The sequence below is a fragment of the Microtus ochrogaster genome, chromosome 17, assembly GCF_000317375.1.
Source record: "Microtus ochrogaster isolate Prairie Vole_2 chromosome 17, MicOch1.0, whole genome shotgun sequence".
NCBI lineage: Eukaryota > Metazoa > Chordata > Mammalia > Rodentia > Cricetidae > Microtus > Microtus ochrogaster.
In genome coordinates this window covers 16,449,010-16,463,905 of record NC_022019.1, presented here as the reverse complement: position 1 = coordinate 16,463,905, position 14,896 = coordinate 16,449,010, and the positions used below count along the sequence as shown (strand labels likewise).

Genomic DNA, 14,896 nt, shown 5'->3' with positions numbered 1-14,896 from the left:
CAAGAAGGGACAAAGCTACGCAGAAGAGAGGCTGTGGGTTTTTTACATAGGGGTTTTCTTCCTGTGTGACACCTGCCTCCTGTGTTAGTTGTTCCTTCTGAAAACAGGGAGATCAGTGTGTCGTTGTCCCCCGGCCCCCCCACCTCTGCTGCCTTGAGGTAAGGGTGTAAGCCAAGCTACCCCAGGGCGTGGGGGTGGAAACACAAGCAGTTACTGCTTTTTATAAGAACACAGTTAACACCCACCCAACTATGAGGATGGAATTGGTAATGACGGGAGTCAGGGAAAGGAGGCTTCTTGGGAATAAACAAACACATGGTGATTATACAGTCTTAATTATTATCATCAATTTTATTGGTATTGCTGGATGTGGGAGCCGGTAATGAAACCTGCCCACAGGAGAAACTCCTCCATGCCTTCAGTCTTCCTTGTTCTGTTACGGGAGAAACAAAAACACCAAGGCTGGAGAATATTCCAGACACTATCCATATTGTGAGCTATTTTTTTTTTCCAGACGGGGTCCTACGTAGTTTAGGTATGGCCTTGAACTTCTGATCTTCCTGCTTCTTCTTCCTAAGTGCTGATATGCAGGCATGTGTCACCATGTGTATCCATACAGTGCTAGGGTTTGAACCCAGTCTTCATGTGTACTAGGAAAGCACGAGACTGAGTCACATGCCCAGCATGCCAAATCAGATATATATATATATATATATTTTAATGTGTATGAGTGTTTGCTTGCATGTATGTTTGTAAACATGTATGCAGTGCCTGCGGATGTCAGAAGAGGGTGTTGGATCCCCTGGAACTCGAGTTGCAGGTGACTGTGAGCCTCCATGTGGGTGATGGAAGGGCAACCAGCGCTCTTAACTGCTGAGCCATTTCTCTGGCCCTTTAGATCTGATTATTTAGGCAAAAGGTATCATGTAAGGCCAGCTGTGGTGGCACACTTCTTTAATCCCAGCACTCAGGAGGCAGAGACAGTGAGATCTCTGTGAGTTTGAAGCCAGCCTGGTCTACATATCAAGTTTCAGGATAGTCAGGGCTACCTAATGAGACCCTGTCTCAGAAACATCAAACAAACAAAAAGTATTGCATATCTCCTTGAAGGCAGAAAGTTACAGCTGACAGAACCGACTTAGGAAGTGCACAGAGCTATAAAAGAAGGGAGAGACATCCACCCGTCACGTGAGAAACCCATGTGAATCTGAATCCTTTGGTACATTCATCCACTGGGTGACTTCTAGAACATCCTCCCTGACTCTGGCATCACAGCCTCTTTGTGTGGTACAGACATGGGTGGGCATGTGTGTGCAGAAGGATAGGAGTGTGGGTGTGTGTATGGAGGTAGTGGTGGGTATGTGTGTGTGCAGAGGCATGGGTGTGTGTGTGTGTGTGTGTGTGTGTAAGGATAGGTGTGGGTGGGTGTGTGCAGAGACATGGGTGAGCATGTGCATGTGTGTGTGTGTGTAAGGATAGGTGTGTGTGTGTGTGCAGAGGCATGGGTGGGCGTGTGCATGTGTGCAGAAGGATAGGTGTGAAGGGGTGTGTGGAGGTAGTGGTGGGCATGTGTGTGTGCAGAGACATGGGTGAGCATGTGCAAGTGTGTGTGTGTGTGTGCAGAAGGATAGGTGTGTGTGTGTGTGTGTGTGTGTGTAGGTAGTGGTGGGCACGTGTGTGTGCAGACAGGGGCCTTGCAGAGGACAGCAGGATGTCTTTCCCAATTATTTCTCTCCATTTTTTGTTTAAGATAGGGCCTTACTGTGTAGGCCTGTCTGGCCTAAAACTTAGAGAGATCTCCCTAACTCTGCCTCATGAATGCGGGATTAACCCAGCTTCCACCCTTTTTTTGTTTGTTTTTTTTCAAGACAGGGTTTCTCTGTTTAGTCTTGGCTGTCCTGGAGCTTGTTCTGTAGACCAGGATGGCCTAGATCTCAGAGATCTGCCCGTCTCTGCCTCCAGAGTGTGCCTCAACACTTCCCAGCATATTTTTTGAGGTAAGGCCTCTCCTTGTTCCTAGAACCCACTATTTCAGCCAGACTGGTTGGCTCATAAGTCCCGGAGAACATGGACACCCCAGGATCTGTCTCCACTCCTCCAGTTCTGGCATTGCCCTGATGTGCCTCCATGCCTGGCTTTTTGCACAGGTTTTAGGGACCCAGACTCAGATCTCCGTGTCTGTGCAACAGACACTTTACCCACTCACTAACCCATCTCCTCAGGCCAACCCAAGCCATGTTTTGTGCTAGGCATGGTGACACCCGCCTGTAAATCCACGCATTTAGGGGACCGAGACTAATTTCAAGGGTTCTCTGGACTACCTAGTGAAAGCCTATCTTAGAAGAAAGAAAAGAAAACCTGCTTCCCCTGGCTTGCTTTGGCTGGAAAGAGGTGGCCTAGGCCTACTCTGAGCTCTCCCAGCTGGGATGGCCTCTCTCCCATGGAGACTCCTGGACATAATGCCCGTGCTTGGGAGAGCTAAAGGGCAGGGAGTCAGAGGTCTGATGCTAGAAGTGGAGCTTCTCACAGAGGAGGGCGAGGCTGGCAGCCAACTGTCACCCTCCTTGGCTTTGACACAGTTAAGTGGCCTCTAGCTCTTATAGCCTTTGGTCCTGAGTTGTTGACACAGCCACCCAGTTACCCTAAGTTGCTAAGCAGCTCTATGGACCCATAGCTGATCCCCCAGGTGACCAGGCAGCCACGCCACAGAAAGCTGGGCATTCAAGGTTTGCTGGAGAGAATGTCTCTCTCCACCGAAGGGAGTGGCTTGTTAGGAGCGGTGTTTATCTTGCAGCTGGGCAACAGAAGGCCAAGGTGTCTGGGAGACTTAAACCATTTCCCTTGGCATGGGTAAGGGTGCATTTGATTCCTGTTTGAAAAAGGAGGACAGGGGCTGGGGAGGTAGCTGAGTTGGTATAGTGCTTGCCTGGGTATACCTAGGGTCCTGGGTTCAACATCCAGCACTATATAAAAATGCCAAGGTCCTATACAGCTGTAATCCCAGCATTTGGGAAGTGAAGGCAAGAGTTAGAATTCAGTTACTCTTGGCTACACAGTGAGTTTAAGGCCAGCTTTGGCTATATGAGACCATCTAAGGAAGGAAGGGAGGGAGGAAGAGAGGGAGGCAATCCCAGGGTTGGGTAGAGAGTATTCAAGGGTCCCCGCTCTGCTAAGAGCACAGGAATGTGATTTGAGCAGATGGAAACCTAAACCTGTCCCGTCAAGCTGTGGCCAAGGATAGTGGGGAGGGCTGGGTGCCTGAAGCCACAGATGGGAGGTAGTGTGCAGGGGTTCTGAGGGTGCAGCTAGTGGAGGAACCCCCACTCTCAGAGAGCACCTGTCACCAAGGATTGCCTTTCTTTCACTCCCATGAACCCCACTTCTTGGAGCCACTCCATCACAAATACAATCCTACGGATCAAATAGCTCATAATTATGCACCAGGTACATTCTTCAAAGGGACCGACAAGCATCCATCTGTGTCTAATGCATGTAAATCTCACGAGAGGTAAGCTGGGCCTCGCAGGCACTCGTCTATCCCATGGTAGTTGACCCTGTTGGCAAGGCATCATCAGACCCACTCTGAAGATGAGGAAACTGAGGCGCACAGAGGCAAAGTAAAGTGACCGAACGCCATTTACCGCTTTTCCTCAGGAAGTGAACGGAAACAGGGCTCTACAAGTAGAGCTAAAGTAGGTTTGCTAATCTGCTTTGCCGGATTTGAGGTTCGGGGAAATAGCTGACACCAAGCAAAATGATAGACCCCATGTCTGTGCATGTGTGGTCCAGACTGTGGCATTCAGAGTATGCTGATGATGCATGCTCTCAGACCTAGGTCCCTCCCCTTGGGACAGATCAGTGATATGTGGTACTCATGGGCATTGTGTGGTTTGAACAGGAACGGCCCCTAGAGGCTCATACATTTGAAGGTTTAGTCATCAGGGAATGGCACTGCTTGAGAAGGATGAGGGGGTGTGGCCTTGTCAGAGGAAATGTGTCACTAGGGGTGGGCTTTGAGGTTTCAGAAGCACAAGCCAGGCCCAGTGTCTCTTCCTTCCCCACTGCCTGCAGATCTGGATGTAGAACTCTCAGCTCCTTCTCCAGCACCATGTCTGCCTGCATGGCACCACACTTCCCACCATGCTGATAATGGACTAAACCTCTGAACTGTAAGCCAGCCCCAGTTAAGTGGGTTTTTTTGTTTGTTTGTTTTGTTTTGTTTTAATAAGATTTGCCATGGTGTTCTGGTGGTGGTGGTGGTGGCACACACCTTTAATCCCAGCACTCAGGAGGCAGAGCATGCGGATTTCTGAGTTTGAGGCTAGCCTGATCTACAGAGTGAGTTCCAGGAAAGACTCCAAAGCTACACAAAGAAACTCTCTGTGTCTCGAAAAACAAAAAAAAAAAAAAAACACCCCAAACAAACAAACAAAAGGATTTGCCATGGTGTCATGGTGTCTCTTCACAGCAACAGACACCATGTGACATGTGAGAGCTGAAAGGGGCCATAAAAAAACAGGTGGGAAGAAGGAGAAGGGAAGGGGCGTGTGTGTGTGTGTGTGTGTGTGTGTGTGTGTGTGTTTGGGGAGGGGTCACACACTCCAGCACCCCACAGCTGGAGTTATTGTTATATCTACCATTTCTGACCCTTTCCCTGTTTCTTTTCACATAAGATCCAGGGCTGGGTGGAAAGGAATGACAGAGAGGAAAGTCCTGCAATGGAGCATGGCAGTTTTGCAGCACAGAGCTATGTGCCTTCCCCAAGATGCTCCACATTCCCCAGTGAGCCTGGTCATCGCTTTCGCCCTGGTCCCTGCCTAATGCTCTCTTCCCCCTCTCCCTTCACGAGAGGTTCTTACTGTAGTCTCAGGAATAGACAGAATGGCAGCAGGCAGGAAAGGGATGGATGCCGCTGCATCTTCTGGCACCAAGACCAGAGGAGCTTGATGTCAGGCACAAAGCCACGGGTTTGTTTTCAGAAGAGCAGGGAGCCAAAGCAGGCTCCTGGGTAGCAGATGACATAATGGAGAGATGTTTCAGGAAGGCTGGACCAGAAGGATCTAAGAAACAGGCTGGCAGGAGGGACCTTGAGACTATAGTAATGAGGACAGAGCTGGATAAAGGCTGTAGCGGGGTAAGGGGAAAAAAGAATGCTCATTTGGAAACCCTCAGAGATAGAGAATTGGTCGCTGGTTAAAAGTGGGAAGAAGAAGGACCAAGATGTTACCTAGGACTCCAGGGTGCCCCAGCTTGGTGGGGGGGGCATGATAATGGCAGATATTTGCCCAGTGGGGAGTTCAGGGAGGAGATGGTAGAAGACAGGGTTGCTGAGGGCTGACCACGTCTTCGCTTTGTTGCTTAACGTCCTCCTGACAAAGGGACAGACCTAGGTCTTAGCAGGCGGCAGGCCTGTACTGCACTGGGCTGTGAGTCAGACCCAGGTGGAGGAGACTCATCACACTGCCCAACACCTGAATGGCAAATGGCATCACCATGAACTTCTGACCCTAGTGTCAGCTGACCTTGTCAATTCCCATTGCTCCGAGGGAAAGGAGCCAAGAGGAAAAGGACCTGGAAGCTGGTGAGGTCCCTGTGTGCAGCAGGAACAGGTACACAACCCTGGCTCTGCTCCTAATAACACACCCTGAGGACACCTGATAGCTAGCGGTAGGGTGGAACTTTTTATTTGAAGCAAGGGAATAGCATTGCCCCCAGGTGCCTCAAGGTGTCGGCCCCAAGAAATCCTCTCAATCCGGCCATTTCCTGCTTCTGGGACGCTGTTTCCAGTGGACAGCAGAGGGCAGCAGAAGCCTGATTCCCAGGCGCCCTTCTTGCCACCCTCACCCAGTCTCCACCGAGTCACACTTCCAGGGGCGTCTCCATGGGATGGAGAGGTGCCAGGGGCCCCAACATGTGCCTGGCACTCACACAAGTGGCTCAGGCACTCTTAGGAGCAGTCACAGTTCAGGGTCCACATCCCCAAGGTGGGGCCCGAGAGGAGATGGCCCCATCTTGAAAAAGCAATCGCTACCCAAGGAAAGCCTTCCCACCTCTGTCCAGGCGAGCTGGGACTGAGTCAGGGAAGAAAACTCTAGTGAGAAGCAAGGTATCCTGCACCACGAAGAACCCAGTTGCTGTTGCCTCTGTTGCTGTTATTGCTTCAGGATGAAGGCGCTTTGTCCCCAGGAGGCCACGGCCATGCTTACTGTTATTATCGTCATCAGCCACATGGGGGGAACACTGGAGTGAGCAGAGGTGTCGGTGCTGTAAGGCACCTTCCAAGAAGAGCGGCTAGGCTAGGCGACGGCAGGGAAGCCTGTTTTCTTAGCACCCAGTCTACACGTGTGCACACTTCCAGACATGTGCATATATGGAAAGAAGGGTGTGGCCCGGTATGCACAGGTATGTAACCCAGGATGTCCAACACTGTCCACGGGTGCATGCAGAAGGAGCATGGCGTGGGCACACCTGGAGAGAGGCTGCAACTGTGGATGCCAAACAGGCACACGGACACCTAGAGCATCCACAGGAAAGGCCGGGGTGGGGGGGGAAGGCTAAGCCGAGAAGAAAAGGCCATGGCTCACCTGTTCCTGCACCCGTTGCATGGCTCAGACACACCATGCGAGGGAGCAGAGCATGGGGGCACTGTAGATAAGGATGTGTTACACATAGAGGAGAACCTGAACTCTGGGTGCCTGGTGCATACATAGGTGTTGATTACAGTAATGGGGATGGCTTCCTGGGTCTGTGCCCAGGCCCACTTCTGTGTGGATGTGTGTGGGGGCACAGATGTAGGTCAGCCACATGTGACTTCGCTTGGAGCCACAAATTGCTCACAGAGGTTTCCACCCATCTTACAGCGCCACCCTGAGGAACCCAAAGGACTTAACTTCTTCTAGGCACTGAGATCCACCACGACATGTCGGTACACCAGTGTTTGTCCCTTGAAACTGGGGGCCAGGAGCAGCTGGGCATCTCCAGCAGGCATATAGCAGAAGGCCCGAGGGGCCTGTACGGCCAGCTCCTGGAACCGTACAAACTTCTGTCGGCCCTCGTCCCACTGGTAAATCTGCGTGAAGGAGAAGTCACTGCCCAGTGCCAGGTAGCGGTGGCCACCTACCAGGAAGGGCTGGAGGGCCAGCGAACCCCGGGAGGGGAGAGCCTGTACCTCAGAGAAACGGGTACCCTCCCAGCGCAGGATCTTGGAGTCACCAATGTAGCGACTAAGACACAGGTAGCTGTCGCGGCCAGCACGAAAGTGTTTCACGGCCTGGGCGTCAGGCACCTGAGTCACCTCTCCCTGCGCCACAAACTGCTTCTGAGAACGACTCCACTGATAGATGACGGGGGCCTGAGAACTGCTAGACACGATCAGCCGTGGCTTGCCCTCACCGTCAACAAACTCCAGGTCAGTGTCGCGGTGCCAGGCGTGCAGGGCCTGGTGGGAATAGAAGCCATTCTGGTGCCAGCGGTAGAGGCTGGTGGCACCCGCCTTGGAGCTGTCAGCCACGGCAAAGTACCAATCACCATCAATGCGGAAGGCTTCCAGGTCATTGGGCTTGCGCACACGCTGGGGGTCGATGTCCTGCAGCTTGGTGAAACGTGTGGTATTGGGGTCCCAGTGGTAAATGTACGAGCCACCAAACAGCTGGGCCACGATGACATAGAGCTGGCCGTCCACCACCATCGGCTTGCAGTGCACAGCTGAGGGGGCTGCCAGGACAGAGGCACGTGGAATCAGTCAGCGTCAAATAGCTCCCCCCTTTCACACCCAAATGAAAGATCAACATCCAAACATGCCCCACAGCTGAGATCTGCTAAGAATCCCACTCCCAGCACAGCCCCACCCAGGACTCAGGGTCCATAATTAGTTTTGTTTATTTTTGGATTCATGGAAGCGCTGGCTGACCTGGACCTTATGATACAGACCAGTCTGGTCTTGAACTTGCAGTGATTTTCTTTCTCTACCTCCCAAGTGCTGGGATTACAAGTGTGAGCCATCATACCCAGCAAGCTTTGCTTTGTTTTGTTTGTATTTTCCCTCTGAGACAGGGTCTCGCTCTATAGTCAAGTCTGGTTTTGAATTCTTCATATTTCCCCTTCACCTCTCAAACGCTGGGATTATCAGTGTGAACCATCATTAGTCCAGGACTTTGTACGTGCTAGGTAAGCACTCTACCCACTGAGCTTCATTCCTAGCTCTCAGTATTGAATTTACTTATTTTTTTCACGTGGAGTCTCTCTGGCTTACCTTGAACTTGCCCTGGCTGACCTTGAACTCACAGAGACCCACCTTCTTTGCTTCGCAAGCACTGGGATTAAAGGCGTGCATTCTATCAATACTATTTTGTAGCTACTGGCCTTTCTCAAACCCAGTAAAATCTTTAGGGGCAGAAAAAAAGATGTCATCTATCCTTCTTCCTTTAGGAATTGACTGGAGCTGGACAAGAGAGCCTTCTGCCACCTTCCCCTGGATAGGCCCAGCACAGGCAGCTACCTGGAATTCTATCATAGTCCCGGAGCTGCCGTTCCACGTAGTCCCACTTCAGGATGGTGCAGGCGCTGGCACCCGGCTGGGCCAGTGCCAGGTAGAGGTCGCTGGAGTAAAGGAAGGGTTCCGCTGACACCGCGGGGAAGGACAGAGTCTGGTAGAGGACGAAATCTACAGGGACAAGAGGCACAGGTGGGTGGGATCCACACGAAGGAAAAAGGCACTATTCCGCTGGGAGGCAGCTGGGACCTGGCTACAGAAGCTGGGCGTGCCCAGCTGGGTGGCCTTCAGAGGCCAGGTCCATCCTACCAGTGGTGATGCAGTCGAACTCCCGAAGGGGCAAGTCTTGCACCTTGTGCTCCTGGAAGCGGGGCGGGCTGGCACAGTAGATGGGGGCCACGGTGGTGTTGGTGTGTGCCAGCCACTCCACCAGCCACTTCACCTTGCAGTCACAGTTAAGGGCATTGCCCCGGAGGTCTCTGGATTGGGAGGGAGGGACACAGAAGGGGAGAGCCTCAGCTGCTCTGCCCAGCAGCCTCCTTGGCCTTCAGAAACTGCTGGGAACAGCTCAGAGTCCCCACAGCACAGGCGTGGTCGAAGGCGTGCTGGCTGCGCTGGGCCTAGGCCCTGTTTGCTTATCTACCTGACCAGGCGCCTTTTTTTGTTTGTTTGTTTTTAAACTTGTAATTTAAATTTTGTGACTCTGGGGATTGGAGCCTGGGCCTTGCATACTCTAGGAAAGTGCTCCAAATCACCAGTGCTACTTTTACTTTCTAATCATAAGACAAAATTTTACTGCTTGTGATCTTCCTGCTCGGCCTCCTGAGTGTCTGAGATTACAGGCCCATAAAGTTGGTCCTGATAGCCAGGCATCTTTTGCAGTGGCCAACCTATTCCATTTCATGTTGCTTCCCTATTCCTCCAACCTTGACAGAATTCAGGAGCTTCTCTCTCTCTCTCTCTGTCTCTCTCTCTCTCTCTCTCTCCCTCTCTCTCTCTCTCCCTCTTTTATATAAATAATGGCAAATGACTGCAGACATGCTAGAGTTCTTTACTGTTAATTCAAATCAACCATACATTAAAAACAACACAAGTCGGGGGTTGGAGAGATGGCTCAGTGGTTAAGAGCATTGCCTGCTCTTCCAAAGGTCCTGAGTTCAATTCCCAGCAACCACATGGTGGCTCACAACCATCTGGAATGAGGTCTGGTGCCCTCTTCTGGCCTGCAGACGTACACACAGACAGGATATTGTATACATAATAAATAAATAAATATTTAAAAAAAAACACAACACAAGTCTTCCATACATACCTAATATACATTTGAGGAGGACTATGGAGACTTGAAGAGCCCCAATTTGGAAGGCTCTCAGCTATAGCTAACTACCCCATCTTCTCAAAGTCCCCAAACCTAACCCCCTTCCAGTCTCTAATCACCCTAATTCTGGCTCCCACTGTACTCCCTCCAGGGGTATGCCCTCTGTGGCACTGTGGGAAGAGGCAGGATTCGGGCCTTACAAGTCACTCAGGATGTCCAGGGGACGAAAGATGTCTCTGGGCAGTGTCTGCAGGTTATTGTTGGCCAATGAGCTGCAAGAAAGACCCCAGGGTCACCTAAAAACCATGACCAAGATCCAGGGAAATCCAGGGGACACACGGGTCCCAATCCCACGTGGGCACAGGTATCAGGTACTCACAGGTGTGTCAAGGACTTGAGTCCTCGAAAGGTAAACTTGGAAAGTGCCCAGATGTCATTGTTCTCGATGAAGCTGGAGAAAATAAGAACCTGCCTTAGTTGCCGTTCAGAATCAAAGACACCCCCCCCCCGGCACTGATTTTCTTATATCTGAGGCCAGAGCCCAGCCCAGGAGCCAGAGACAGGCTTCTATAGCGTGCAGTAACAGCACAGCAGTGGTGACAGGGTGTTAGGCATGGGTGAGATGGCCTTCTGCTCCATCCTGCTGTCGGAGCCTCAAGGGCTCTTCCCTCCCATCCCACTCCAAGCTGCCCTTCTCATTCACAGCACTTCCCCTCAGCCGGCTCAGGCCAGGGCTCCCTCCTTCTACCCTGCTGTTGACCCTTCCCTCCCACACACAGGTACTGCAGGTGCGACAGTCCTATGAAGGCATTGTCTCCAATGAGCGTGAACTTGTTGGAGTTGAGTAACCTGGGGAGACAAAGGTGGAATTAGAACTTGCCAGGGTGTGCCTGCTGCCCATGCCCACTGCCCCACCCTTGAGCTTCCTCAAGATCTGTCTGCCCTTCCTCCAAACCTCAGGACCCCCTGGACAACAAGACCAGGTGTGAACTTGTTTTCCATATCACGAGCTCCCCGTTTGCTCCTAAATATGATGGGAGGCAATGTTGCCCTGGTAACTTGGCTCCTGGCCCACCTCCATAGCATCTCCTCTTCCTGTCTTCTCACCCTTCCGGCAACCCACTCTAGCCCTGGGCAGACAGCTGTCCACCATGCTTCCCAAATGCTGATCCCTGGAGTTTTCTGTATCTAAGAGGACGCCCTCCCTTGAAGCACCCAGTCTTTGGCGCTGGCCCAAGCCCTTACACCCAATTCCCTGGGGTCTCCAGAGTAGCCAAATCTGTGTTCTACCTCCCACATTCTTGGCTTCTGTGTGCAGTTCCCCTGCTGCCTGGCCTCCTGACCCCAGGCCACTCCACCTTCTGCAGCATTTTCTAGCAGGGCATCTGCATTTTCAAACACTATGTCCACCTACTCTCCCACAAGCTCAGCATCTATCTGACTCTAGCACGTCCCCACCCGCCCTTCCACAAGGCCATCCATACAAGAACTGTAACAGTGGCAGGTGGGAGAAGGCTCCATCTTGGATCTCTGAGAACGCAGCATTCACCAGGGTCCTGCAAAGGAACATAGGAGTCAATACGGGGTAAGCATCTGAAGGACCTGTACTGGGCACAGAGGTAGACAGGGCAGCCAGTGGCTTCTGTTCTCAGCAGCCCTAGGCCCCACCTGTATCTGTCCTTCACTTCCCAACTCAATGCCCTCCTTCACCGTTTTTCTCTCCTGCTGCTTCCAGGAGCACCAGTGGCCCCAAAACTCCCCTTCCCTCTCAGTCAACAGCAGGTTCCATTACCATCACCATTGCCATTATCCAGCACCCACAACGTGTTGGTGCTGCTGAGGGATGGGGCAGCAAGATGTAGGACCTGGCAGCCTCTCCAGTCCCACAGGCAAGGGGCGGGGGCCGTGGGCCAGTTGCTGTAAGTGAGGCTGGCCCAGCTGTGTGCAGAACAGCAGACCCAGGGGCAGGAGTCTGGCCTGTGCCAAGATACCACGAGGGCCATCTCACTTGTCACCCCACCCCCTGATGCCATCAGTCCTCTTGCTTTCTGCCCTTGGTGTGACCTCACAGGGAGGGGCCCACACGCTCACGTAGTCACTCCCTCCAACCCACACTTAGTAGGTCTCATTACGCTACTGGTGATGATTCATTCTTGGCCATGAACTCTGGTTTTCCCGAGCTATGGATGCTGTAAGATTGCAGAGCTCTCTGCAGACTGGGGCCTGAAAGTCCCCAGTTCGGAGGAACCCCGGGGAGTGCTCCAGGTCTGAATCCTCTGAAAAGAGGAACAGGATTTCTCTCTTCCAGAGCCCTCGGTGCCCTCCTTCCCTCCCCCCTCCCGCCCCCAAGGCTATGTACACACTCACAGGGAGATGACCTCTGAAGGCAGGTTCTTGGGCACTGCCTTAGAGTCCACGCAGAAGGCGGTGTCCCTGGTGCAGGAGCAGCTGGGTGGGCAGGGGGGCGTCTTAGGAGGCTTCTTGGCACTGGCTTGCAGCATTAGACAAAAACTCAGCGTAGACAGCACCAGTAGCCTGGCTCGTGGCCCGGCCATGCCTCCTACAGGGTCTCCCCTATGCCGGCGCCCCGCTGCTCCCTGCAGGCTGCTCTGCTCCTCTCGGGAGCTTCCACCTCCGGGCTGCCGCAGCTCTGGGCGACCCGCACCCTAGGCGCCACCTATTCCTCCTGACCTCAGGCGCTGGCTGCAGTCCTTTCAGCTCGGAAGCGCTGCGCGGAACTGGGACCGCAACTACCGGCTGCCGGGGCTGGTGGACGCGGACTGCGGCGCGGGCGGCGGGGGCGCGCGCGGGGGCGGAGCGGGGAGGCCCAGGCCGGGCGCCCGCGGGAGAACAGCCAAAGGATGGAGTGGTTGCACCCGTCCGCAGCGTGCCCTACCAAGCCACCAGCCTCTGTGTCTGATCTCCAGGGCTGTGTGTGTAGCTAGTGCATTTGTATGAGAATGTGCCTGTGCACGGGTGCACATAGATCTGTAGACCTACATGCACCTGTGTGTATGTCTTGGTTGTGAGGGGGCGTAGAATTCAGGGGTATGTCGCAAGTGACTCACATACATCCAGGTTGGCATGAGAGATTGGGAGCTTGAGGGTGCGAGCGTGTTTGCATCAGCTGAGGAACAGAGTGTGCCCTTGTGCCTATGAGCTGAAAAGGGAAAGGTAGCCACTGACTCTGGAGTAGGAAGTGTGGAATCCGGGAACGTTTCACACCGCACGACCGCAGTCCGATGGAGCTGGTAGCACCTTGGATGTGCTCCAGCTCAGGTCTTTGTTTTATCAACAAGGAAGCTGAGGCCACGAGAAAGGGAAAAGAAGCCAAACTCCGTATCTCTACCGTGTACTTGACATGGTTAATTGGCTGGCCCTTTGATGGGAAGGGACATTAATTTCCTTCTACAGATAAGGAAAGTGTAGCCTTAGGTTCAGAACTCCAACTTCAAGTTCACAACAACCCTTCTCCACCAGTGCCCTTCAAAAAGAAACTTTAGAAGTCCAAAGCTCCTTGAGAACCTTCCACAGAGTCTTGAGGTCAACACACTCTCCCTAAGAAGGACATTATTTGTCTTTTTCACTTGCATGCTGTCATAAAAACACTCTGGAATTTTCCAGAGCTATATGGCAAGTCTTTTATGAAACCTCAGACTAAAGGGATTTGCAAAAATATAACAGCAACACTTCTTTCTACAGCTATTTTTGTTTAAAAAGGCAAAGGCATATGGGTTGGCAAGACAGCCCAGCAAGTTGTCACCAAGCCCAATGACCTGAGTTCAATCCCAAGGGCCCCCACAGGGGAAGGAGAAAACTAAATTGTGAAAGTTGTCCTCTGATCGCCACATGCATGCCCAGGCATGATAATAATAAATAATAAATGCAATAAGTACATCCCTAAATAAATAATAAATGCAATAAACTTTGTTAAGGATGTAGATGTCTGGGAATATGATTCAGTGGGAGCATGTACAAGGCCCTGGGTTCGAGCCCCCAGCATGGGGTTGGAGCTGTTGTTCAGTTCTTAGTGTTTGGTATTAATGGGGTTCAATCTCCAGACCCACATTTTTTTAAGGGTATAAAGATGTATGGCTATAATCCCAGCACTTGGCAGGTAGGAAAAAGAGAATTTCAAGGTTATCCTTAGCTCTATATCATGTTTGAGCTTAGCCTGGGATACTCAGGACTTTGTCTCAAAAACAAAACAAAGAGGTATGTGAGCCAATCAGGTATAGTAGTGCATGCCTGTATCCAAACACGCTAGAGCAGTGGTTCTCAATCTTCCTAACGATGCAACCCTTTAATACAGTTTCTCATGTTATAGTGACCCCCAACCATAAAATTATTTTTGTTGCTACCTCATAACTATAATTTTGCTACTGTTTTTGAATCATAATGCAAATATCTGATACGCAGGATATCTGATATGTGACCCCTGTGAAAGTGTCCTTTGATCCCCAAGGGGGTCTCAACCCATAGGTTGAGAACAGCTGGTCTAGAAGGAGGCTAAGGGCAAGAAGATCAAGAGTTCAAAGCCAACCTGGCCATATAGGGAGACCTCATCTAAGAAAAAAAGGCATCTTCTCAAGCTGGCCTGCTTTCACCATCAGGGGAAATCCCTGCTCTGAGTTAAAGTCCCCCAGGCTGTTCCTCCAGACTGAGATACTTCTGCCTTTTGACTCCCACTGGCCTCTGCTGGTCCAGCTGTCCATCTGCCTTGTGCATGCCAGCTTGAGGGAAAGGAGCAAGGAGGGGTAGGGAGGTTGGCTGGGGCAGCTGGACAGCCATCCCCACTCGTCCCTGGCACGGCTTTGCCCAACACACAAAGGCCAGAGTGAATCTTGTCCTGGACCGTGCAGCTGAGGGGCTGGGAGCGGGAAAGGAATAGTGGCCACTGTGAGGCTTTCCACTACCCGCAGTTGTTACCGAGGGCAACCCAGAGACGAGGGGGAGGAGTCTGGATCCTAGGCTTAGTCAGTGAAAGGCCCCTGTGGATGAAGTAGATGATAGTGATGACGACTGGCCTTCTATACCCATGAAGTCATTGGCATGTCAGGACAGCTTAGCGGGGGGGGGGGGGGGGG

The 14,896-nt window shown here is 52.1% G+C and overlaps 2 protein-coding genes across 2 annotated transcripts in view; one reads left to right on the top strand and one right to left on the bottom strand.

Annotated features, from left to right (window-relative positions):
- Positions 1 to 5,649: 5,649 nt before the first annotated feature.
- Positions 5,650 to 12,642, bottom strand: Lgi3 (leucine rich repeat LGI family member 3). The gene is made up of 8 exons (XM_005355586.3): positions 12,177 to 12,642; positions 11,294 to 11,365; positions 10,587 to 10,658; positions 10,189 to 10,260; positions 10,010 to 10,081; positions 8,801 to 8,970; positions 8,498 to 8,662; positions 5,650 to 7,713 (listed from the first exon to the last, which is right to left on the bottom strand). Exons 1-8 carry the CDS (start codon positions 12,362 to 12,364, stop codon positions 6,896 to 6,898), a joined length of 1,629 nt encoding a protein of 542 aa, XP_005355643.1. The 5' UTR covers positions 12,365 to 12,642; the 3' UTR covers positions 5,650 to 6,895.
- Positions 11,372 to 14,896, top strand: part of Sftpc (surfactant protein C) — an 11,103-nt gene continuing 7,578 nt past the window's right edge. Inside the window, exon 1 of the mRNA XM_005355585.3 lies at positions 11,372 to 12,074. The gene's annotated coding sequence lies outside the window, so the exon portion shown is untranslated. The remainder of the gene's footprint in view (positions 12,075 to 14,896) is intronic.